Source organism: Oncorhynchus keta, chromosome 19 (genome assembly GCF_023373465.1).
Source record: "Oncorhynchus keta strain PuntledgeMale-10-30-2019 chromosome 19, Oket_V2, whole genome shotgun sequence".
In the NCBI taxonomy this organism is placed as follows: domain Eukaryota; kingdom Metazoa; phylum Chordata; class Actinopteri; order Salmoniformes; family Salmonidae; genus Oncorhynchus; species Oncorhynchus keta.
This window is the reverse complement of record NC_068439.1, coordinates 15,680,575-15,705,563: the sequence shown is the minus strand read 5'-3', so window position 1 is coordinate 15,705,563 and position 24,989 is coordinate 15,680,575. Positions and strand designations below refer to the sequence as shown.

At 47.4% G+C, this 24,989-nt stretch overlaps 1 protein-coding gene across 5 annotated transcripts in view; it reads right to left on the bottom strand.

The window, feature by feature from the left end:
- Nucleotides 1–24,989, bottom strand: part of LOC118397634 (adhesion G protein-coupled receptor B2-like) — a 565,880-nt gene that overhangs the window by 79,617 nt on the left and 461,274 nt on the right. For 3 of the 5 annotated variants that reach the window (XM_052469740.1, XM_052469742.1, XM_052469744.1), the window contains 3 exons: nucleotides 19,225–19,324; nucleotides 18,232–18,303; nucleotides 7,549–7,641 (listed from right to left, as the gene is read on the bottom strand). In XM_052469740.1, the coding sequence (XP_052325700.1) occupies nucleotides 7,549–7,641; nucleotides 18,232–18,303; nucleotides 19,225–19,324 (265 nt within the window). The remainder of the gene's footprint in view (nucleotides 1–7,548; nucleotides 7,642–18,231; nucleotides 18,304–19,224; nucleotides 19,325–24,989) is intronic. The other 2 variants (XM_052469741.1, XM_052469743.1) reach the window with 1 other exon arrangement.

Genomic DNA, 24,989 nt, shown 5'->3' with positions numbered 1-24,989 from the left:
ACACAAACAGCACCACACAAACAGCACCACACAAACAGCACCACACAAACAGCACCACACAAACAGCACCACACAAACAGCACCACACAAACAGCACAACACAAACAGCACCACACAAACAGCACCACACAAACAGCACCACACAAACAGCACCACACAAACAGCACCACACAAACAGCACCACACAAACAGCACCACACAAACAGCACCACACAAACAGCACCACACAAACAGCACCACACAAACAGCACCACACAAACAGCACCACACAAACAGCACCACACAAACAGCACCACACAAACAGCACCACACAAACAGCACCACACAAACAGCACAACACAAACAGCACCACACAAACAGCACCACACAAACAGCACCACACAAACAGCACAACACAAACAGCACCACACAAACAGCACCACACAAACAGCACCACACAAACAGCACCACACAAACAGCACCACACAAACAGCACCACACAAACAGCACCACACAAACAGCACCACACAAACAGCACCACACAAACAGCACCACACAAACAGCACCACACAAACAGCACCACACAAACAGCACCACACAAACAGCACCACACAAACAGCACCACACAAACGGATTGCTTGGATTAAATGAGGGACAGTTTCGGTGTTCCATTCCAAAATGGCCTCCCTGCAAACCTCTCAAACTTGAAAGTGAAAGGAACGTTGCACCACATTGCCATGCAGACCCAGGCCTCTACACTCTCTCTTCTCCTCTCTCCCCACAGCAACAATCCGCCTAGCATCCTCCACGGAACCCACTCACAAAAGCCTTTGTTTGGATATTAAAGTATAAAGCATTTTGGGCACGACAAAGAGGGAGGGAGGGAAAGTGAAAGAGAGAGAAGAAGAGGGAGTAAGAGAGAGATGTGGACCCCAGGAAGAGTAGCTGCTGCTTTTGTAACAGCTAATGGGGATCCTAACTAAATACCCCGAAATACCAAGACATGGAAGAAGATGGAGGGAGGGGAAAGGCAGAGAGAAGGGAAGAGTTAAAGAGAAAGAGAGAGAAAGACAGAGGGAGAGAAGGAAAGACAGATAAATAGAGGGACAGAAAGAGAAAGGGAACATTTGAAAGGGAAAGAGAGAGGGAGAGAATGAATAAAGGTCTCAGAGGAGACGAAAGCTCTTAGTACGCAAATCACACAGCTGCACAAATGGCTCTCGCCTAAATGGACAAATGAGGATTTAGACTCTCATCTCACCTCTCTCTCTCTCATGCTCTCTATCTCTCTCTCTGTCTCCCTCTCTCTCTCTCTCTCTCTTTCTCTCTCGCTCTCTCTCTCGCTCTCTCCATATCTCAATATCCCTCATCTTAGCATGTATGTACGCACACCCACACACGTACACACAGGCTGAGTGTAGAAAGTAAGTCAGGTAAACCGTCAGCATCATTACAAACTACAGTTTGTCCAGACGTTTTTGAGGAGGGCATTCACATTAGCCCTGTGTTCAGCCAACACTGGAAGCACAAGATAACCTAAAACACAACTGGCTGAATTATCATTGGAAAAGATGCAAGAATAGAAGATTAGAGCCATTAGATTAGAGCACATTTAGAGCCCAAAACTTAATCTATATAGATCTAAAAACACATCTATATAGATCTAAAAACACATCTATATAGATCTAAAAACACATCTATATAGATCTAAAAACACATCTATATAGATCTAAAAACACATCTATATAGATCTAAAAACACATCTATATAGATCTAAAAACACATCTATATAGATATAAAAACACATCTATATAGATCTAAAAACACATCTATATAGATCTAAAAACACATCTATATAGATCTAAAAACACATCTATATAGATATAAAAACACATCTATGTAGATCTAAAAACACATCTATATAGATCTAAAAACACATCTATATAGATATAAAACCACATCTATATAGATATAAAAACACATCTATATAGATCTAAAAGCACATCTATATAGATATAAAACCACATCTATATAGATATAAAACCACATCTATATAGATATAAAAACACATCTATATAGATCTAAAAACACATCTATATAGATCTAAAAACACATCTATATAGATCTAAAAACACATCTATATAGATCTAAAAACACATCTATATAGATATAAAAATACATCTATATAGATCTAAAAGCACATCTATATAGATATAAAAACACATCTATATAGATATAAAAACACATCTATATAGATCTAAAAGCACATCTATATAGATATAAAAACACGTCTATATAGATATAAAAACGCATCTATATAGATATAAAAACACATCTATATAGATATAAAAACACCACCATAAAACAACTTTGATTGGTAGCAGCTAAAACTATAAAAACTTGCTGTCACTAATCTACTGTGCAGCTCTGTGGTTTCCAAACTTTCCCGCCAACGGACCATAATAAAACATGATTTGTTATGTTTTGCAGGCTAATACCATTTATATTAAATACATGGAAAGACATTTCCTGGACCACAAGGGGGTTTAACCACAGTTTGGGAGCCATTGCTGGAAACCTTTGTGAATAATGTACTTTCTACCACATAATAACTTTACTACACTGCTACGTATATATTGGCTACTTTAGGACACAGAAGGCACAGCAGCTATCTACTGTGGTGGACGTACTGATTTGCTGTTGAGGTACTTGTGGTTTTGTCTATGGTTGTGGGCGTGGTTATAGGCGTGGTTGAGGGTGTGGTTGAGTGCGTAGTTCATGTGTTCATGGTTCATGTGGTAGTTGTGAGGCAGGCTGTGGTAACAGCCTTGTTGGCAGCTGCGTTGGAAGCCCTGGTGAGGGTGGCATAATGGCGGGTATGGTGACTGTTGGTGGCATGACGATGATGGGCAGAGAGAAGCTCCAGTGCCAGCAGTGCTAGTGCTGTAGCGCAGAGAGCCACACTGCTGCCCGCAGTAGGACACGTTCTGACACTTCTGATGCTGGGATGATGAAGAGATGCGAGAGGAGGAGAGATGAGAGAGAGTAAGTGGAGGAGATGACAATAGAGGGGAGAATGGGAAGGACCAAGCCAGTCCAAACTAACTACCATAATGGTTAAATGGTGGTTAATCTCATTTAACATGTACTCTAGTCTGAAGACTGATTACTCTCAAGACATCCTTTCTTCTCAATATGTCCTCCTATCTTCTCAGTGTCCTACTATCATCTCAATATGTCCTCCTATCTTCTCAATATGTCGTTCTCCTATCTTCTCAATATGTCCTCCCCTATCTCAATATGTCCTCCTATCTTCTCAATATGTCGTTCTCCTATCTTCTCAATATGTCCTCCCCTACTTCTCAATATGTCCTCCTATCTTCTCAATATGTCGTCCTCCTATCTTCTCAATATGTCCTCCTATCTTCTCAACATCCTCCTATCTTCTCAATATGTCCTATCTGCTCATTATGTCCTCTTATCTTCTCAAAATGTACAACTATCATCTCAAAATGTACACCTATCTCTCAAGATGTCCTCATATCCTCTCTAGTGAGTTTATGGTAACACTTTTCACAATGCCTACTTAATACTTTTATGGCTGTTATGTCATACACTACCAAAAGTATGTGGACACCTACTCTTCGAACATCTAATTCCAAAATCATGAGCATTACTACGGAGTTGGTCCCCCCATTTGTTGCTATAACAGCCTCCACTCTTCTGGGAAGGCTTTTCACTAGGTGTTGGAACGTTGCTGCTATAACAGCCTCCACTCTTCTGAGAAGGCTTTTCACTAGGTGTTGGAACGTTGCTGCTATAACAGCCTCCACTCTTCTGAGAAGGCTTTTCACTAGATGTTGGAACGTTGCTGCTATAACAGCCTCCACTCTTCTGAGAAGGCTTTTCACTAGGTGTTGGAACGTTGCTGCTATAACAGCCTCCACTCTTCTGGGAAGGCTTTTCACTAGGTGTTGGAACGTTGCTGCTATAACAGCCTCCACTCTTCTGAGAAGGCTTTTCACTAGATATGTTGGAACGTTGCTGCTATAACAGCCTCCACTCTTCTGAGAAGGCTTTTCACTAGGTGTTGGAACGTTGCTGCTATAACAGCCTCCACTCTTCTGAGAAGGCTTTTCACTAGATATGTTGGAACGTTGCTGCTATAACAGTCTCCACTCTTCTGAGAAGGCTTTTCACTAGATGTTGGAACGTTGCTGCTATAACAGCCTCCACTCTTCTGGGAAGGCTTTTCACTAGGTGTTGGAACGTTGCTGCTATAACAGCCTCCACTCTTCTGGGAAGGCTTTCCACTAGGTGTTGGAACGTTGCTGCTATAACAGCCTCCACTCTTCTGGGAAGGCTTTTCACTAGGTGTTGGAACGTTGCTGCTATAACAGCCTCCACTCTTCTGGGAAGGCTTTTCACTAGGTGTTGGAACGTTGCTGCTATAACAGCCTCCACTCTTCTGGGAAGGCTTTCCACTAGATGTTGGAACGTTGCTGCTATAACAGCCTCCACTCTTCTGGGAAGGCTTTTCACTAGGTGTTGGAACGTTGCTGCTATAACAGCCTCCACTCTTCTGAGAAGGCTTTTCACTAGGTGTTGGAACGTTGCTGCTATAACAGCCTCCACTCTTCTGAGAAGGCTTTTCACTAGGTGTTGGAACGTTGCTGCTATAACAGCCTCCACTCTTCTGAGAAGGCTTTTCACTAGGTGTTGGAACGTTGCTGCTATAACAGCCTCCACTCTTCTGAGAAGGCTTTTCACTAGGTGTTGGAACGTTGCTGCTATAACAGCCTCCACTCTTCTGGGAAGGCTTTTCACTAGGTGTTGGAACGTTGCTGCTATAACAGCCTCCACTCTTCTGGGAAGGCTTTTCACTAGGTGTTGGAACTTTGCTGCTATAACAGCCTCCACTCTTCTGGGAAGGCTTTTCACTAGGTGTTGGAACTTTGCTGCTATAACAGTCTCCACTCTTCTGGGAAGGCTTTTCACTAGATGTTGGAACGTTGCTGCTATAACAGCCTCCACTCTTCTGGGAAGGCTTTTCACTAGGTGTTGGAACGTTGCTGCTATAACAGCCTCCACTCTTCTGGGAAGGCTTTTCACTAGATGTTGGAACGTTGCTGCTATAACAGCCTCCACTCTTCTGGGAAGGCTTTTCACTAGGTGTTGGAACGTTGCTGCTATAACAGCCTCCACTCTTCTGGGAAGGCTTTTCACTAGGTGTTGGAACGTTGCTGCTATAACAGCCTCCACTCTTCTGGGAAGGCTTTTCACTAGGTGTTGGAACGTTGCTGCTATAACAGCCTCCACTCTTCTGAGAAGGCTTTTCACTAGATGTTGGAACGTTGCTGCTATAACAGCCTCCACTCTTCTGGGAAGGCTTTTCACTAGATATGTTGGAACGTTGCTGCTATAACAGCCTCCACTCTTCTGGGAAGGCTTTTCACTAGATGTTGGAACGTTGCTGCTATAACAGCCTCCACTCTTCTGGGAAGGCTTTTCACTAGATATGTTGGAACGTTGCTGCTATAACAGTCTCCACTCTTCTGGGAAGGCTTTTCACTAGATGTTGGAACGTTGCTGCTATAACAGCCTCCACTCTTCTGGGAAGGCTTTTCACTAGATGTTGGAACGTTGCTGCTATAACAGCCTCCACTCTTCTGGGAAGGCTTTCCACTAGGTGTTGGAACGTTGCTGCTATAACAGCCTCCACTCTTCTGGGAAGGCTTTTCACTAGGTGTTGGAACATTGCTGCTATAACAGTCTCCACTCTTCTGGGAAGGCTTTTCACTAGGTGTTGGAACGTTGCTGCTATAACAGCCTCCACTCTTCTGGGAAGGCTTTCCACTAGATGTTGGAACGTTGCTGCTATAACAGCCTCCACTCTTCTGGGAAGGCTTTTCACTAGGTGTTGGAACGTTGCTGCTATAACAGCCTCCACTCTTCTGGGAAGGCTTTCCACTAGATGTTGGAACATTGCTGCAGGGACTTGCTTCTATTCGGCCACAAGAGCATTAGTGAGGTTGGGTGTTTAGGCCTGGCTCACAGTAGGCAATCTAATTCATCCAAAAGGTGTTATATGGGGTTTAGATCATGGCTCTGTGCAGGCCAGTCAAGTTCTTCCACTCAGATCTCGACAAACCATTTATGTATGGATCTCGCTTTGTACACGGTGTATTGTCATGCTGAAACAGGAACTGTCCTTCCCCAAACTGTTGCCACAAAGTTGGAAGCACAGAATCGCCTAGAATGTCATTGTATGCTGTAGTGTTAAGATTTCCCTTCATTGTAACAACAAAAATAGCCCCAGACCATTATCCCTCCACCACCAAACTTTACAGTTGGAAGAATGCATTAGGGCAGGTAGTGTTCTCCTGGCATCTGCCGAACCCAGATTCATCCGTCGGACTTCCACATGGTGAAGCATGATTCATCACTCCAGAGAAGGCATTTCTCAGTTATGAAACCAACCCATCCATTCCTCCTCAACACTACACTTTAAACAACTTAGCATTTTTGTTGTTGCTGGTATAGGTAATCTAAGGTGAAGCTTCAGCCTCCTAACCTTCCTAGAGGTCCATTCAAGAGACCAAAACACTACAGTAAATGACTGTGTGTATAACAAAATCCAAGGGGATGGAGGGTTCAACGTAGGAACTTCTAGAACTAATGAATATTGCAGAGCGGTGTGACCTGGTTGACATTGGGAGGCACTTCATGTCTTTATGATTTACAATGCTATTAGCATGATTTTGGACAAAGTAACCTTATGTATAACCTTATGTGAGCTTTACCTTACACGCCCTGTGCATAATGATGAGGGCTTTCATTTGGGGTAAACCAACCTGCCGCACTGACTGCCATGTTAATAAAAATATGAAATGAAAATATGAAAACAACAAATTACAGGTGGGATTCTAAAATATCTTTAGGAGGGACTGAACAAATGATGGGGTTAGGATTTTAGGCCCAAATCAACACCTGTCAAATCCTCTCAGAACCCCACAAGGAGATGTGGTCAATTTGGGATCGGGCATTAATATAGTTAGTGAAGAGCAGAATTTGGAGAACAGAAACAGAGACGTTTTAGGACCAGCAGGATGTGGTTATGTAGCCTGACAGCACAAACTGATCAGGGACCAGGCCAAGAGTGGTTAAGTAGCCTGGTCCCAGGAGTTGGCAAGGCAGCAGAGACTGATCAGGGACCAGGCTAGTAGTGGTTAAGTAGCCTGGTCCCAGGAGTTAGCGAGACAGCACAAACTGATCAGGGATGAGCAGTGGTTACAGATGCTGTATCTTAATTCGATCATCTTGTTGTTGCAGGAATTTTCCTGCACAACAGGAAAGGCAAAGTAATAGCATATTTGACGTTTAAAAAGGCTCCTCAAGTTTGTAATTTCCACTTTAAAAATTGGTTAATTTTCCCAATTAAAAATGTGTATGGTTAAGCAGTGGTTAAGTAGCCTGGTCCCAGGAGTTGGCAAGACAGCACAAACTGATCAGGGACCAGGCTAGCAGTGGTTATGGGTCTAATAAGGGATGAAATGTAATATTATTCACCATGATCTGCACCTGTCCGTTCTTGCATGAGTCCGGTGAGTTCTCACTGTCGTCTTTACATCCCCCCATCTGACAGCGCACTGCGTCCTGAACCTGGAAGAGACGGACGAGGTGGGAGGGAAGTAGAGGAGGAGGGAGGGAAGTGGAGGAGGAGGAGGGAGGGAAGTAGAGGAGGAGGGAGGGAAGTAGAGGAGGAGGGAGAGAAGTAGAGGAGGAGGAGAGAGGGAAGTAGAGGAGGAGGGAGGGAAGTAGAGGAGGAGGAGGGAGGGAAGTAGAGGAGGAGGGAGGGAAGTAGAGGAGGAGGGAGGGAAGTAGAGGAGGAGGAGGGAGGGAAGTAGAGGAGGAGATAGGGAAGTAGAGGAGGAGATAGGGAAGTAGAGGAGGAGGGAGAAAGGGAGGAAGGTAGATGAAGGTCTTTATTGTAGTTTTAAAATGAGTTTAGCTACATTAAGACTATCATAGAGATTAGGCTATGTTCATACATACAGTACTCTACACGTGTTAATTGAGTATGTAACCTTTACAAACAAATATATTATCTGTATATCTGTATATTATATGTTTGATCATCTATATTAGGTTTTGTTATTGATTTTAGTAAGAGACTAGAACACGGCGTATTACCCTGTCATGAACATGTATTCTTCTTTCAATGTGTTTAGTACTGTATGTATTAAAAAGTACTATAGAAATAAACGGCAAGTAATTGTTTGATTGTTGTATTCAAGCACTCTTTGAGGACATTCAAAGATCAAGAAAGTGAGAGATGACAAATATAGGCAGAGTGAGATCATTATTTTTTCTTGTTTTCACATTTAAGAAGAAATTCTTATTTTCAACAATGGCCTAACTACCTGTTCAGGGGCAGAATGACAGATTTGTACCTTGTCAGCTTGAGGATTTGAACTTCCAACCTTTCAGTTACTAGTCCAACACTCTAACCACTAGGCTACCCTGCCACCCTGGTAATAAAGTGAGAGAGAGGGTGAGAGAGAGTGAGAGAGAGTGAGGCAGTGAGGGTGGGAGAGAGAAAGAGAGAGAGAGTGAGAGAGAGAGTGAGAGAGAGTGAGGCAGTGAGCGTGGGAGAGAGAAAGAGAGAGAGAGTGAGAGAGAGAGTGAGAGAGAGTGAGAGGCTGTGAGCGTGGGAGAGACAAAGAGTGAGAGAGAGTGAGAGAGAGTGAGTGAGGCAGTGAGCGTGGGAGAGAGAAAGAGAGAGAGAAAGATACATAGAAACAGAGATAAAGAACGGGCCGCCCCCAGGTGGTGAAGATAGGAAACAACACCTCCAGTCCTTGATCCTCAACACTGGGGCCCCACAATGGTGCGTGGTCAGCCCCCCATTGTATTCCCTGTTCACCCATGACTGCGTGGCCACGCACGCATCCAACTCAATCATCAAGTTTGCAGACAACACAACAGAAGTAGGCCCGATTACCAACTATGATGAGACAGCCTACTGGGAGGAGGTGAGGGCCCTGGCGGAGTGAAAATAACCTCTCCCCCATTGTCAACAAAACAAAAGAGCTGATGGTGGACATCAGGAAACAGCTGAGGGAGCACGCCCCTATCAACATCGATGGGATCGCAGTGGAGAAGGTGAAAAGCTTCAAGGTCCTCGGCGTACACATCACTGACAAACTGAAATGGTCCACCCACACAGTCAGTGTAGTACACAAGACGCATCAGCGCCTCTTCAACCTCAGGAGGCTGAAGAAATTTGACTTGGCCCCTAAGACCCTCACAAACTTTTACAGATGCACAATTGAGAGCGTCCTGTTGGGCTGTGTCACTGATTAGTCGGTACACAGTATGCAACTGTATTTTAGTCAATGCCACTCTGACATTGCTCTTCCTAATATTTATATATTTCTTAATTCCATTCTTTTACCTTCAGATTTGTATGTTTTGTTGTGAATTGTTACATACTACTGCACTTTTGGAGCTAGGAACACAAGTGTTTCACTACAACCACAATAACATCTGCTAAATATGTGCCTGGGACCAATAACACTTGATTTGACTTGAAAAGTCAACTGACATTTTGCCCCTTCTACAACCACTGGGATTATTAGTTGACCCTGCTCGTCATCTATGAACATTTGAACATCTTGAAGAAGTATCTGGCCTTAACGGCCATGCAATCATTTAATCTCCACCCGACACAGCCAGAAGAGGACACCCCTCAAAGCCTGCTCCGTCTCTACGCTTGTTCCTAGGTTGCAGCCTTTCTAGGGAGTTTTTCCTAGCCACTGTGCTTCTCCATCTGCATTGCTGCTGTTTGTGGTTTTAGACTGGGTTTCTGTATAAGCACTTTGTGACATCTGCTGATGTAAAAAGGGCTTTATGAATACATTTGATTTGATTTGATTAGTGGGTACACAGTATTCCATTTACACCCACATTGCTTCCCACATCATGTTGAGACAGAGAGAACTAATATTAACACTATACCCAATGAGTCCCAAAACTTCCAACGAACATTGGGATGTCGTACAAAGAAATTTGTTTAGTGTGTTACCAAAAATATTGTCGTGTGTAACGAGCTTAATAACATGGATAGGAGACGTGCAAGCATGCATACACATACACATATCACACCCTGAGACTACACTGACACCCTGAGACTACACTAACACACTGAGACTACACTGACACCCTGAGACTACACTGACACCCCGAGACTACACTGACACCCTGAGACTACACTGACACCCTGAGACTACACTGACACCCTGAGACTACACTGACACACTGAGACTACACTGACACCCTGAGACTACACTGACACCCTGAGACTACACTGACACCCTGAGACTACACTGACACACTGAGACTACACTGACACCCTGAGACTACACTGACACACTGAGACTACACTGACACCCTGAGACTACACTGACACCCTGAGACTACACTGACACACTGAGACTACACTGACACACTGAGACTACACTGACACCCTGAGACTACACTGACACCCTGAGACTACACTGACACCCTGAGACTACACTGACACCCTGAGACTACACTGACACCCTGAGACTACACTGACACCCTGAGACTACACTGACACCCTGAGACTACACTGACACTGAGACTGAGACTACACACACTGAGACTACACTGACAACTGACTGAGACTACACTGACACCCTGAGACTACACTGACACCCTGAGAGACACTGACACTGACACCCTGAGACTACACTGACACCCTGAGACTACACTGACACCCTGAGACTACACTGAGACTAGGCTACACTGACACTGAGACACTGACACCCTGAGACTACACTGACACCCTGAGAGACTACACTGACACACACTGACACCCTGACTGAGACTGACACACTGAGACTACACTGACACCCTGAGACTACACTGACACCCTGAGACACTGACACTGACTACACTGACATCCTGAGACTACACTGAGAGACTACACTGACACCCTGAGACTACACTGACACCCTGAGACTACACTGACACACTGAGACTACACTGACACACTGAGACTACACTGACACCCTGAGAGACTGACACTGAGACTACACTGACACTGAGACTACACCACTGAGACTACACTGACACTGAGACTACACTGACACACTGAGACTACACTGACACCCTGAGACTACACTGACACCCTGAGACTACACTGACACCCTGAGACTACACTGACACACTGAGACTACACTGACACACAGAGACTACACTGACACACAGAGACTACACGGACACACAGAGACTACACTGACACACAGAGACTACACTGACACGCGGATACTACACTGACACACGGAGACTTCACTGACACACTGAGACTACACGGACACACAGAGACTACACTGACACACAGAGACTAGACTGACACACAGAGACTAGACTGACACACAGAGACTACACGGAAACACAGAGACTACACTGACACACAGAGACTACACGGACACACAGAGACTACACTGACACACAGAGACTACAATGACACACAGAGACTACACTGACACATAGAGACTACACTGACACACTGAGACTACACTGACACACAGAGACTACACTGACACACAGAGACTACACTGACACACAGAGTCTACACTGACACATAGAGACTACACTGACACACTGAGACTACACTGACACACAGAGACTACACTGACCAAAACGTGTATTTTACCATATACGCATTCAGTTTTTTTTTATCTCCTTCATTTAAATTATTTTACTGTAAAGTGTGGTACTATTTTAAATGCAACTTAATTCAGTTTGATTTTGTGTGGTTGTTGTGTCTGACTCAATAAACCCTGCTAATATGTAATCTGTGTCCTTTCATCCCTCCAGGATATCAAGACAACCATATCTTCACCTGAGCATACAAATGACTGACTTTCATCTGAGTGGCTGCTGAGTAGGACAACAAATTACCACCCTATGAGTGGAATCTGAGAACAGAACACTGAAGTGAGCCGCAGAGCCAAAGGAAAGTCATCTTCACTCACAGCGGGTGTTCGGTGTGTGTGTGTGTGTGAGAGAGAGAGAGAGAGAGAGAGAGAGAGAGAGAGAGAGAGAGAGAGAGAGAGAGAGAGAGAGAGAGAGAGAGAGAGAGAGCGGGAGAGAGAGTGAGAGAGAGCACGAGAGAGAGCGAGAAAGAGAGAGAGAGAGAGCGCGAGAGAGGGAGAGAGAGCGCGAGAGAGGGAGAGAGAGCACGAGAGAGGGAGAGAGAGAGAGCGCGAGAGAGGGAGAGAGAGAGAGAGAGAGAGAGAGAGAGAGAGAGAGGAGAGAGAGAGAGAGAGAGAGAGAGAGAGAGAGAGAGAGAGAGAGAGAGAGAGAGAGAGAGAGAGAGAGAGAGAGAGACTGCATATTGGATCAGAGCAGAGCCCGTGTCAGATGAATAGTGCATTCACTGGAGTATTCACTCATTCCATCTCTCTCTCTCTCTCTCTCTCTCTCTCTCTCTCTCTCTCTCTCTCTCTCTCTCTCCATCTATCTCCTTCCTTCACTCTCTGCATCTTTCTATATCCTTCTCTCTCATCTCTCTCTCTCCATCTATCTCCTTCCCTCGCTCTCTGCATCTCTCTCTCTGTATTTCTTTCTCTCTCTCCATCCTCTCTATGTTAACTCTGCTTTCCTCATCCCCTGCTGGGTGAGTTGGCACTCTGATGGCTGCGTACTTCTCATCTCAAAGTCAAATGGGTTTCCTATGGATCTATACTCCCTCCCTCACCCTCCCTCTCTCACATTCTCTCTCTCTCTCTCTCTCTCTCTCTCTCTCTCTCTCTCTCTCTCTCTCTCTCTCTCTCTCTCTCTCTCTCCCCCTCTCTCTCTCCCCCTCTCTCTCTCCCCCTCCCTGTCTCACCCTCCCTCTCTCACATTCTCTCTCTCCCTCCTTCTCTCTCTCTCACCCTCCCTTTCTCACATTCTCTCTGTCCCTCCTTCTCTCTCTCCCTTCCTCTCTCACATTCTCTCTCTCCCTCCTTCTCTCTCCCTCACCCTCCCTCTCTCACATTCTCTCTCTCCCTCCTTCTCTCTCCCTCACCCTCCCTCTCTCACATTCTCTCTCTCCCTCCTTCTCTCTCACCCCCCTCTCTCCCTCCTTCTCTCTCCCTCCTTCTCTCTCTCCCTCCTTCTCTCCCTCCTTCTCTCTCTCCCTCCTTCTCTCCCTCCTTCTCCCTCCTCTCTCCCTCCTTCTCTCTCTCCCTCCTTCTCTCCCTCCTTCTCTCTCTCCCTCCTTCTCTCCCTCATTCTCTCTCTCCCTCCTTCTCTCTCCCTATACATTTCTCCTGATCTTCACACTTTCCTTCCTCCACATGTTCTAAATGTTCTCCCTCTCCCTCCCTCATTCATTAACCCTTTCTCCTTTTCTTGCCATTTCTTTCTCTCCTCTCCTCTCCCTCCCTCCCTCCATCTTTTTGTCTCCCTCCCTTCCTCTCTGCGACAATCATTAATTTCATACATAGATGTTCCTTTCCTAATTTCTCGATCCATCTCTCTCCCTCCCCCCTTCCTGCTAATCACATTTTCTATACATCCATGTTCTCTAACTCCCTATCGGGTAAATTACATTTTCCACAGAACTCCACAGACCTCCCTCCCTCCCTCGTTCTGATACACACATCGTGTCACACTGCAACACACCCTCTCTATAGATCCATTAACTCTATGTTCTTTCAATCCCCATCTTCCCTCTGCCTCTGTGCCTCTATTCCTCTCTGCAACTTTTTTACACAGTCTCTCTCCCCCTTTCCTCTCCCTCTTCTCCTCTGCACGTCTCTCTCCATCCCAGAGACAACATCAGCCGCTTGCCCGTTGTGCTGCAGCTATTAGGGATTAGGTTCAGTCCCTGACAGAGATTTAAATATTTTCTAAAATAATTCCTGGATTTGGCCAACTCTAATCCTATGCTTTTGTGATATTGATTTAACATATACTGTATGACTTAAAGTTTTTGTCCATTAATGTCCAACTATATGTTTACTCAATAAAGAATTAAGTGATGTATATCATATCGTGGTGGGTGGAGACAGAGTGTCACGGCTGGCTGAAGGACTGGACCAAGATGCAGCATGGTAAGCGTACATTCTCTCTTCATTGAAAATGACGTGAAGGTTTGGGCTATGTGCCTGAAGAAAGACAAACCGTGAAGCTTTGGGCTATGTGCCCTGAACAAAGACAAACCGTGAAACTTTGGGCTATGTGCCCTGAACAAAGACAAACTGTGAAACTTTGGGCTATGTGCCCTGAACAAAGACAAACCGTGAAACTTTGGGCTATGTGCCCTGAACAAAGACAAACCGTGAAACTTTGGGCTATGTGCCCTGAACAAAGACAAACCGTGAAACTTTGGGCTATGTGCCCTGAACAAAGACAAACCGTGAAGCTTTGGGCTATGTGCCCTGAACAAAGACAAACCGTGAAACTTTGGGCTATGTGCCCTGAACAAAGACAAACCGTGAAACTTTGGGCTATGTGCCCCGAACAAAGACAAACCGTGAAGCTTTGGGCTATGTGCCCTGAACAAAGACAAACCGTGAAGCTTTGGGCTATGTGCCCTGAACAAAGACAAACCGTGAAGCTTTGGGCTATGTGCCCTGAACAAAGACAAACCGTGAAACTTTGGGCTATGTGCCCTGAACAAAGACAAACCGTGAAGCTTTGGGCTATGTGCCCTGAACAAAGACCAAACCGTGAAGCTTTGGGCTATGTGCCCCGAACAAAGACAAACCGTGAAGCTTTGGGCTATGTGCCCTGAACAAAGACAAACCGTGAAACTTTGGGCTATGTGCCCTGAACAAAGACAAACCGTGACAATTTGGGCTATGTGCCCTGAACAAAGACAAACCGTGAAACTTTGGGCTATGTGCCCTGAACAAAGTCAAAGTTAACTTCCCACAAAACAGGTGGGGGAAAAGGGTACCTAAGTATGGTTCTCAATCAGAGACGACGATAGACAGCTGTCCCTGATTGAGAACCATACCAGGCCAAGACATAGAAATACAAAACATAGAAAAAAGGACATAGAATGGCCACCCTAGTCACACCCTGGCCTAACCAAAATAGAGAATAAAAAGCCTCTATGGCCAGGGCTTGACACAGAGAGATGTTGTGTAGCCACAGAATGGATCAAATATTTGTCTGATGTTTGTGCACAATATGGGGCCGTGTGAGTGTGTGTGTGTGAGGACACGGATGTGTGTGTGTGTGTGCATGTGTGTTTGTGTGTGTGTGCATTATATTAAATCAAATCAAATGTTATTTGTCACATGCGCCGAATACAGCAGGTGCAGACCTTACAGTGAAATGCTGACTTACGAGCCCTTAACTTCTTGGATATAGGGGGCGCTCTTTTAATTTATGGATAAAAAAACGTTCCCGTTTTAAACAAGATATTTTTTCACGAAAAGATGCTTGACTATGCATATAATTGACAGCTTTGGAAAGAAAACACTCTGACGTTTCCAAAACTGCAAAGATATTGTCTGTGAGTTCCACAGAACTAATGCTACAGGCGAAACCAAGATTAAATTTCATACAGGAAGTGTCCCAGATTTTGAATGCGCTGTGTTCCAATGTCTCCTTATATTGCTGTGTATGGGTCACGAATGAGCTTAGACTTTCTGTCGTTTCCCCAAGGTGTTGACAGCATTGTGACGTATTTGTAGGCAAATCATTGGAAGATTGACCTTAAGAGACTACATCTACCAGGTGGCCGCTTGGTGTCCTCCGCTGCAATTATTGCGTAATCGCCAGCTGCGTGTATTTGCTTCGAGGAGAAACACAGCTGCCACAAATTATTTATCATCGAATAAATATGTGAAAAACACCTTGAGGATTGATTCTAAACAATGTTTGCCATGTTTCTGTCGATATTATGGAGTTAATTTGGTAAAACGTTTGGCGTTGTAGAGACTGCATTTTCTAATTTTTTTCTTAGCCAAACGTGATGAACAAAACGGAGCGATTTCTCCTACACAAGTAATCTTTTTGGAAAAACTTAACTTTTGCTATCTAACTGAGAATCTCCTCAATGAAAACATCCGATGTTCTTCAAAGGTAAATTATTTTATTTGAATGCTTTTCTTGTTTTTGTGAAAACGTTGCCTGTTGAATGCTAGGCTTAATGCTATGCTAGCTATCAATACTCTTACACAAATGCTTGTGTAGCTATGGTTGAAAAGCTTCTTTTGAAAATCTGAGATGACAGTGTTGTTAACAAAAGGCTAAGCTTGTGAGCCAATATATTTATTTCATTTCATTTGCGATTTTCATGAATAGTTAACGTTGCGTTATGGTAATGAGCTTGAGGCTATAATTACGCTCCCGGATACGGGATTGCTCGACGCTAGAGGTTAACCAACAATGCAGTTCAAGAAATAGAGTTATGAAAATATTTACTAAATAAAGAGTAACACAGTAGAATTACATAACAATAACGAAGCTATATACACTGGGAACCGGTACAGAGTAAATGTGCAGGGGTACAGGTTCGTCGAGGTAATATGTACATGTAGGTGGGGGTAAAGTGACTATGCATAGAGCTTAGATAATAAACAGTGAGTAGCGGCAGTGTAAAAACAACGGGGGGAGGGGTCAATGTAAATAGCCTGGGCGGTAGAAGCTGTTAAGGAGTTGTTTAGACCTAGACTTGGCGCTCTGGTACCGCTTGCCGTGCGATTGCAGAGAGAACAGTCTATGACTTGGGTGACTGGAGTCTTTGATAATTTTGTGGGCCTTCCTCTGACACCGCCTGGTATATAGGTCCTGGATGGCAGGAAGCTTGGCCCCAAGTGATGTACTGGGCCGTTCACACTACCCTCTGTAGCGCCTTACGGTCAGATTCCGAGCAGTTGCCATACCAGGCGATGCAACCAGTCACGATCCTCTCAATGGTGAGAGGTGTGTTTGGACCATGATAGTTTTTTGGTGATGTGGACACCAAGAAACTTTGAAACTCTCTAACGTGCTCCACTTCAACCCTGTTGATGTTAATGGGGGCCTGTTCGGCCCTCATTTTCCTGTAGTCCACGATCTTCGCCTTTGTCTTGATCACATTGAGAGAGAGGCTGTTGGCCTGGCACCACACTGACATGTCTTTGACCTCCTCCCTATAGGGTGTATCATCGTTGTCGGTGATCAGGCCTACAACTGCTGTGTTATCAGCAAACTTAATGATGGTGTTGGAGTCGTGTTTGGCCACACAGTCGTGGGTGAACAGGGAGTACAGGACGGGACTAAGCACACACCCCTGAGGGGAACCGGTGTTGTGGATCAGAGTGGCAGATGTGTTGTTACCTACCCTTACCACCTGGGGGCGGCTCGTCAGGAAGTCCAGGATCCAGTTGCAGAGGTGAGGTGTTTAGTCCCAGGGTCCTTAGCTTAGTGATGTGCTTTTAGGGCACTATGGTGTTGAATGCTGAGCTGTAGTCAATGAATAGCATTCTCACATAGGTGTCCCTTTTGTCCAGGTGAGAAAGGACAGTATGGAGTGCAATTGAGATTGTGTCAACTGAGATTGAGATTGTGGATCTGTTGGGGCGGTATGCGAATTGGAGTGGGTCTAGGTTGCGTGTGTGTGTGTGGTGTGCGTGTGTGCGCGTGTGTGTGTGGCTAGTAAATGGGTATTTCGAGACTCTGTGTGTGTCTGTTGAGAATGGACAGTGACGGCATTGGACTGGGGACTTATCGTCTTAATTCATACAGTGTTTTACTAATCTCTTTATAGGAGCCCTGGATCATCTGGACAAAACTCTATTATATTAATATAGGCTGAAGCAGAGTAATCCTCCCATGTCTGAGCTGAACCTCTGTCTATCTAGCTAGCTGGTACTGTCTGGGATGAACCTCTGTCTATCTAGCTAGCTGGTACTGTCTGGGATGAACCTCTGTCTATCTAGCTAGCTTGTACTGTCTGGGCTGAACCTCTGTCTATCTAGCTAGCTGGTACTGTCTGGGCTGAACCTCTGTCTATCTAGCTAGCTGGTGCTGTCTGGGCTGAATCTCTGTTGATCTAGCTAGCTTGTACTGTATGGGCTGAACCTCTGTCGATCTAGCTAGCTGGTACTGTATGCTTCAGTAGAAGAAAACGAGACCACCTGTAGCAGGATTTGGGTTTCAATTCAGGAATTAAACTGAATTTCTTCATATACCTACATACAGTAAACACACAGACACACTCAGATACACACTAACCTCGCGTCGCATGGCACAGTGGACAGTAATGATGACGAAACCCTGGACAGAGTCAAAGACAGCAAACAGAACCTGAAAGAGATTAGAACGTCTGTCAGGTACCATAAAAAGAGAGAGTCAGAGAGATTGAGAGGGAGACAGAGAGACAGAGACAGAGACAGAGACAGATGCAGGCAGAGAGAGACCGAGAGAGAACTGAGAGAGAGAGAGGGAGCGAGGTAGATAGAGAGAGAGAGAGAGAGAGAGAGAGAGAGAGAGAGAGAGAGAGAGAGAGAGAGAGAGGAGTGGTAGAGGTAGAGGTAGAGGTAGTGGTAGAGGTAGAGGTAGAGGTAGAGGTAGAGAGAGAGAGAGAGAGAGAGAGAGAGAGAGAGAGAGAGAGAGAGAGAGAGAGAGAGAGAGGCAACAGTGAGCGCTGTTAGCTACAAGTAGGTCTGGGTTTTGCTTGGGTGCTGTGGATGGGGATGATGGATAGGCAGTAGTGTCTGCCTAAGCATCTGCCTCTGGTGCAAAAGGTTGCATGGTCTAATCCTCGAATAGAAAGCTGTTTTTCAGATTTCTGTTTAAAACCTTTCCCAAACCTAAACCCTAACCTTAGAAATTCCAAGTTAATGCCTAAACTTAACCTTAAACATTTTGAAATGTGAGTTTTGGAACAACTTTGAAATATGACATTTAAGAAACATGGATGAAAGTCTAATTCTGACATGAGACTGTGACAGCTTGTTGGTTTATGAGTGTGTGTATCAGTGTGTGTATCAGCATGTGTATAAGTGCATGCAGAGGTTAGTGCGTTTGAAAGAGTGTATACAGTACATTGTTATACAAGCTTGGATACATGGTGATCTGTGTGTGTGTGTGTGTGTGTGTGTGTGTGTGTGTGTGTGTGTGTGTGTGTGTGTGTGTGTGTGTGTGTGTGTGTGTGTGTGTGTGTGTGTGTGTGTGTGTGTGTGTGTGCATGCAGATGTGTGTAAGTGTGAAAACAGCAAAGTGTACCTGGAACAGTGTGGAGCGGCGGTCGGTGATGGCCAACACAGCAGACATCCAGGTCAGAGCCAGCAGAGGGAGAACTACACAGGAACTCCATAGGGACGCCCTGAGAGAGAAGAACGACAAGAGGAGAGAGGAGAGGAGGGGTAGAGGAGGGGAAGAGGGGAGGGGGGAGAGGATAGTTAGAGGAGGGGGAGAGGAGGGGTAGAGCAGGGGAAGGAGAGGGAGATGGGAGGAGGGAGAAGATAGTTAGAGGAGGGGGAGAGGAGCGGAGGGAGAGGAGAGAGAGAGGAGGGGGAGAGGGGAGGAGGTAAGGAGATTAAGGGGAGAGGAAGGGGAGATGAGAGAAGGGAGAGAAGGGGGAGAGGGGAGGAGGGAGAGAAGGGGGAGTGGGGAGGAGGAAGAGGATAGTTAGAAGAGGGGGAGAGGAGAAGAGGGAGAGGAGAGAAGAGGGGTAGAGGGAAGGAGGTAAGGAGATGAAGGGGAGAGGGGAGAGGAGAGAAGGGGGAGAGGGGAGAAGGGGGAGAGGGGATGAGGGGAGGAGGGAGAGAATGCGGAGAAGGGGGAGAAGGGAGGAGGTAGTGAAGGGGGAGAGGAGAGGAGAGAGAGGATAGTTAGAAGAGGGGGAGAGGAGAAGAGGAGAGAGAGAGGAGGGGTAGAGGGGGGAGGTAAGGAGATGAAGGTGAGAGGGGAGAGGAGAGAAGGGGGAGAGGGGAGAAGGGGGAGAGGGGAGTAGGGAGAGAAGGGAAGAGGGGAGGAGGGAGAGAAGGGGGAGAGGGGAGGAGGTTTAGAATGGGGAGAGGGGAGAAGGGGGAGAGGGGGAATAGGGAGAGAAGTGGGAGAGGGAGGAGGGGAGAGAAGGGGGAGAGGGGAGGAGGTAGAGAAGGGGGAGGGGATGAGGGAGAGAATCAGGAGAAGGTGGAGAAGGGAGGAGGTAGAAAAGGGTGAGAGGGGAGGAGGGAGAGGGGAGGAGGGAGAGGATAGTTAGAAGAGGGGGAAAGGAGAAGAGGAGAGAGAGAGGAGGGGTAGATGGGAGGAGGTAAGGAGATGAAGGGAGAGGGGAGAGGGGAGAAGGGGGAGAGGGGAGGAGGGAGAGAAAGGGGAGAGGGGAGGAGGGAAAGAAGGGGGAGAGGGGAGGAGGTAGAGAAGGGGGAGAAGGTGGAGAAGGGAGGAGGTAGAAAAGGGTGAGAGGGGAGGAGGGAGAGGGGAGGAGGGAGAGGATAGTTAGAAGAGGGGGAGAGGAGAAGAGGAGAGAGAGAGAAGGGGTTGAGGGGAGGAGGTAAGGGAGAGATGAAGGGGAGAGGGAGAGGAGGAGAAGGGGGAGAGGGAGAAGAGAGGAGGGAGGGAAGGGGTAGAGGGGAGGAGGAGAGAAGGGGAGAGGGGAGGAGGGAGAGAAGGGGTAGAGGGGAGGAGGAGAGAAGGGGTAGAGGGGAGGAGAGATAGAAGGGGGAGAGGGGAGGAGGGAAAGAAGGGGAGAGAGGGGAGAGGGAGAGAAGGGGGAGAAGGGAGGAGGGAGAGAAGGGGTAGAGGGGAGGAGGGAGAGAAGGGGTAGAGGGGAGGAGAGATAGAGGGGGGAGAGGGGAGGAGGGAGAGAAGGGGTAGAAGGGAGGAAGGAGAGAAGGGGTAGAGGGGAGGAGAGATAGAAGGGGGAGAGGGGAGGAGGGAGAGAAGGGGGAGAGGGGAGGAGGGGAGAGAAGGGGTAGAGGGGAGGAGGGAGAGAAGGGGGAGAGGGGAGGAGGGAGAGAAGGGGTAGAGGGGAGGAGGGATAGAAGGGGGAGAGGGGAGGAGGGAGAGAAGGGGGAGAGGGGGAGAGGGGAGAAGGGGGAGAGGGGATGAGGGGAGGAGGGAGAGAATGCGGAGAAGGGGGAGAAGGGAGGAGGTAGTGAAGGGGGAGAGAAGAGGAGAGAGAGGATAGTTAGAAGAGGGGGAGAGGAGAAGAGGAGAGAGAGAGGAGGGGTAGAGGGGGGAGGTAAGGAGATGAAGGTGAGAGGGGAGAGGAGAGAAGGGGGAGAGGGGAGGAGGGAGAGGATAGTTAGAAGAGGGGGAGAGGAGAAGAGGAGAGAGAGAGGAGGGGTAGATGGGAGGAGGTAAGGAGATGAAGGGAGAGGGGAGAGGAGAGAAGGGGGAGAGGGGAGGAGGGAGAGAAAGGGGAGAGGGGAGGAGGGAAAGAAGGGGGAGAGGGGAGGAGGTAGAGAAGGGGAGAAGGTGGAGAAGGGAGGAGGTAGAAAAGGGTGAGAGGGGAGGAGGGGGAGGGGAGGAGGGAGAGGATAGTTAGAAGAGGGGGAAAGGAGAAGAGGAGAGAGAGAGAAGGGGTTGAGGGGAGGAGGTAAGGAGATGAAGGGAGAGGGGAGAGGAGAGAAGGGGGAGAGGGGAGAAGAGAGGAGGGAGAGAAGGGGTAGAGGGGGAGGGAGAGAAGGGGGAGAGGGGAGGAGGGAGAGAAGGGGTAGAGGGGAGGAGGGAGAGAAGGGGTAGAGGGGAGGAGAGATAGAAGGGGGAGAGGGGAGGAGGGAAAGAAGGGGGAGAGGGGAGGAGGGAGAGAAGGGGGAGAGGGGAGGAGGGAGAGAAGGGGTAGAGGGGAGGAGGGAGAGAAGGGGTAGAGGGGAGGAGGGAGAGAAGGGGGAGAGGGGAGGAGGGAGAGAAGGGGTAGAGGGGAGGAGGGAGAGAAGGGGAGAGGGGAGGAGGGAGAGAAGGGGTAGAGGGGAGGAGGGATAGAAGGGGGAGAGGGGAGGAGGGAGAGAAGGGGCAGAGGGGAGAGGGAGAAGGGGGATAGGGGATGAGGGGAGGAGGAGAGAATGCGGAGAAGGGGGAGAAGGAGGAGGTAGTGAAGGGGGAGAGGAGAGGAGAGAGAGGATAGTTAGAAGAGGGGGAGAGGAGAAGAGGAGAGAGAGAGGAGGGGTAGAGGGGGAGGTAAGGAGATGAAGGTGAGAGGAGAGGAGAGAAGGGGGAGAGGGGAGAAGGGGGAGAGGGGAGTAGGGAGAGAAGGAAGAGGGGAGGAGGGAGAGAAGGGGGAGAGGGAGGAGGTTTAGAATGGGGAGAGGGGATAAGGGGGAGAGGGGAATAGGGAGAGAAGTGGGAGGGGAGGAGGGAGAGAAGGGGAGAGGGGAGGAGGTAGAGAGGGGGAGGGAGGAGGGAGAGAAGCGGTAGAGGGGAGGAGGGAGAGAAGGGGTAGAGGGGAGGAGAGATAGAAGGGGGAGAGGGGAGGAGGGAGAGAAGGGGCAGAGGGAGGAGAGATAGAAGGGGGAGAGGGGAGGAGGGAGAGAAGGGGTAGAGGGGAGGAGAGATAGAAGGGGAGAGGGGAGGAGAGATAGAAGGGGTAGAAGGGAGAAGGAGAGAAGGGGAGAGGGGAGGAAGGAGAGAAGGGGTAGAGGGAGGGGAGAGAAGGGGGAGAGGGGGGAGAGAAGGGGAGGGAGGAGGGAGAGAAGGGGTAGAGGGGAGGAGAGATAGAAGGGGGGAGAGGGGAGGAGGAGAGAAGGGGAGAGGGGAGGAGGGAGAGAAGGGGTAGAGGCGAGGAGGGAGAGAAGGGTAGAGGGGAGGAGAGATAGAAGGGGGAGAGGGGAGGAGGGAGAGAAGGGGTAGAGGGGAGGAGAGATAGAAGGGGGAGAGGGGAGGAGGGAGAGAAGGGGTAGAAGGGAGGAAGGAGAGTACTTCAACCTTTAGAATCTGGAACGGCGACACCCTCATAACACATGCACACGCTTACACACAAACATTTGCAGGCACACTCACAGTGACAAACACGTATGCAGGTGCACCCACAGTGACACACATCAGGCATACTGAAAGCCCCACAGTGACCTCCAGACTGTGTGATCGATGCAGAACAAGACCAAGTGAGAGACAAGTAACTGACAGCTGTAACTGAGATTGTGTGTGAGTGTGAGAGTGTGAGAGGGAGAGAGGGAGAGAGTGATATATATATATATAGAGAGAGAGAGATACAGAGAGAGAGAGAGAGAGAGAGAGAGAGAAGAGAGAGAGAGAGAGAGAGAGAGAGAGAGAGAGAGAGAGAGAGAGAGATGGAGATAGACATACTGAGAGAGATGGAGATAGAGATACTGAGAGAGATGGAGATAGAGATACTGAGAGGGATGGAGATAGAGATACTGAGAGGGATGGAGATAGAGATACTGAGAGAGATGGAGATAGAGATACTGAGAGAGATGGAGATACTGAGAGAGATGGAGATAGAGATACTGAGAGAGATGGAGATAGAGATACTGATAGAGATACTGATAGAGATAGCGATAGAGATACTGAGAGAGATGGAGAGAGAGATACGGAGAGAGATGGAGATAGAGGGAGAAGGAGAGAGGGAGAGATACTGAGAGAGATGGAGATAGAGATACAAAGAGGGATGGAGATAGAGATACTGAGAGAGATGGAGATAGAGATACTGAGAGAGATGGAGATAGAGATACTGAGAGAGATGGAGATACTGAGAGAGATGGAGATAGAGATACTGATAGAGATACTGATAGAGATACTGATAGAGATAGCGATAGAGATACTGAGAGAGATGGAGAGAGAGATAGGGAGAGAGATGGAGATAGAGGGAGAAGGAGAGAGAGGGAGAGATACTGAGATAGATGGAGATAGAGGGAGGAGAGAGAGAGAGAAATATGGAGAGAGAGATACTGATAGAGATAGCGTTAGAAATACTGGAGATAGAGATGGAGATAGAGGAAGAAGGAGAGAGTAAGAGATGGAAATAAAGTGTATATGTTTCCGTGTGTGAGGGTATCTTTGGATGTGTGAGGGTAAGTTTCGGTGTGTGAGGGTATCTTTCGATGTGTGAGGGTATACTTCGATGTGTGAGGGTATCTTTCGTTGTGTGAGGGTAAGTTTTGGTGTGTGAGGGTAAGTATTGGTGTGTGAGGGTATCTTTCGTTGTGTGAGGGAATCTTTCGGTGTGTGAGGGTATCTTTCGATGTGTGAGGGTATACTTCGATGAGTGAGGGTATCTTTCGTTGTGTGAGGTTAAGTTTTGGTGTGTGAGGGTAAGTTTTGGTGTGTGAGGGTATCTTTCAGTGTGTGAGGGAATCTTTCGGTGTGTAAGGGTATACTTCGATGTGTGAGGGTATCTTTCGCTGTGTGAGGATAAGTTTTGGTGTGTGAGGGTATGTTTCCGTGTGTGAGGGTATCTTTCGGTGTGTGAGGGAATCTTTCGGTGTGTGAGGGTATCTTTGTGTGAGGGTATCTTTCGATGTGTGAGGGTATACTTCGATGTGTGAGGGTATCTTTCGTTGTGTGAGGGTAAGTTTTGGTGTGTGAGGGTATCTTTCGGTGTGTGAGGGTATCTTTCGATGTGTGAGGGTAAGTTTTGGTGTGTGAGGGTATCTTTCAATGTGTAAGGGAATCTTTTGATGTGTGAGGGTAAGTTTTGGTGTGTGAGAGTTGTTTTGACTAACATGGCATTGCTGGCAGTAGAGCTGGAGAGAGCTGTACTTGAGATCACACCACACTTGGAGCATTTCAGGAGCAGTCTGCTCCGCGACGCCTCAACTGGTGGACTTTAGGACACAGACAGGATGGAGGAGGAGGACACAGACAGAATGGAGGAGGACACAGACAGGATGGAGGAGGAGGACACAGACATGATGGAGGAGGACACAGACAGGATGGAGGAGGACACAGACAGGATGGAGGAGGAGGAGACAGACATGATGGAGGAGAAGAACAGAGACAGGATAGAGGAGGACACAGACAGGATGGAGGAGGACAACACAGACAGGATGGAGGAGGAGGACACAGACATGATGGAGGAGGACGAC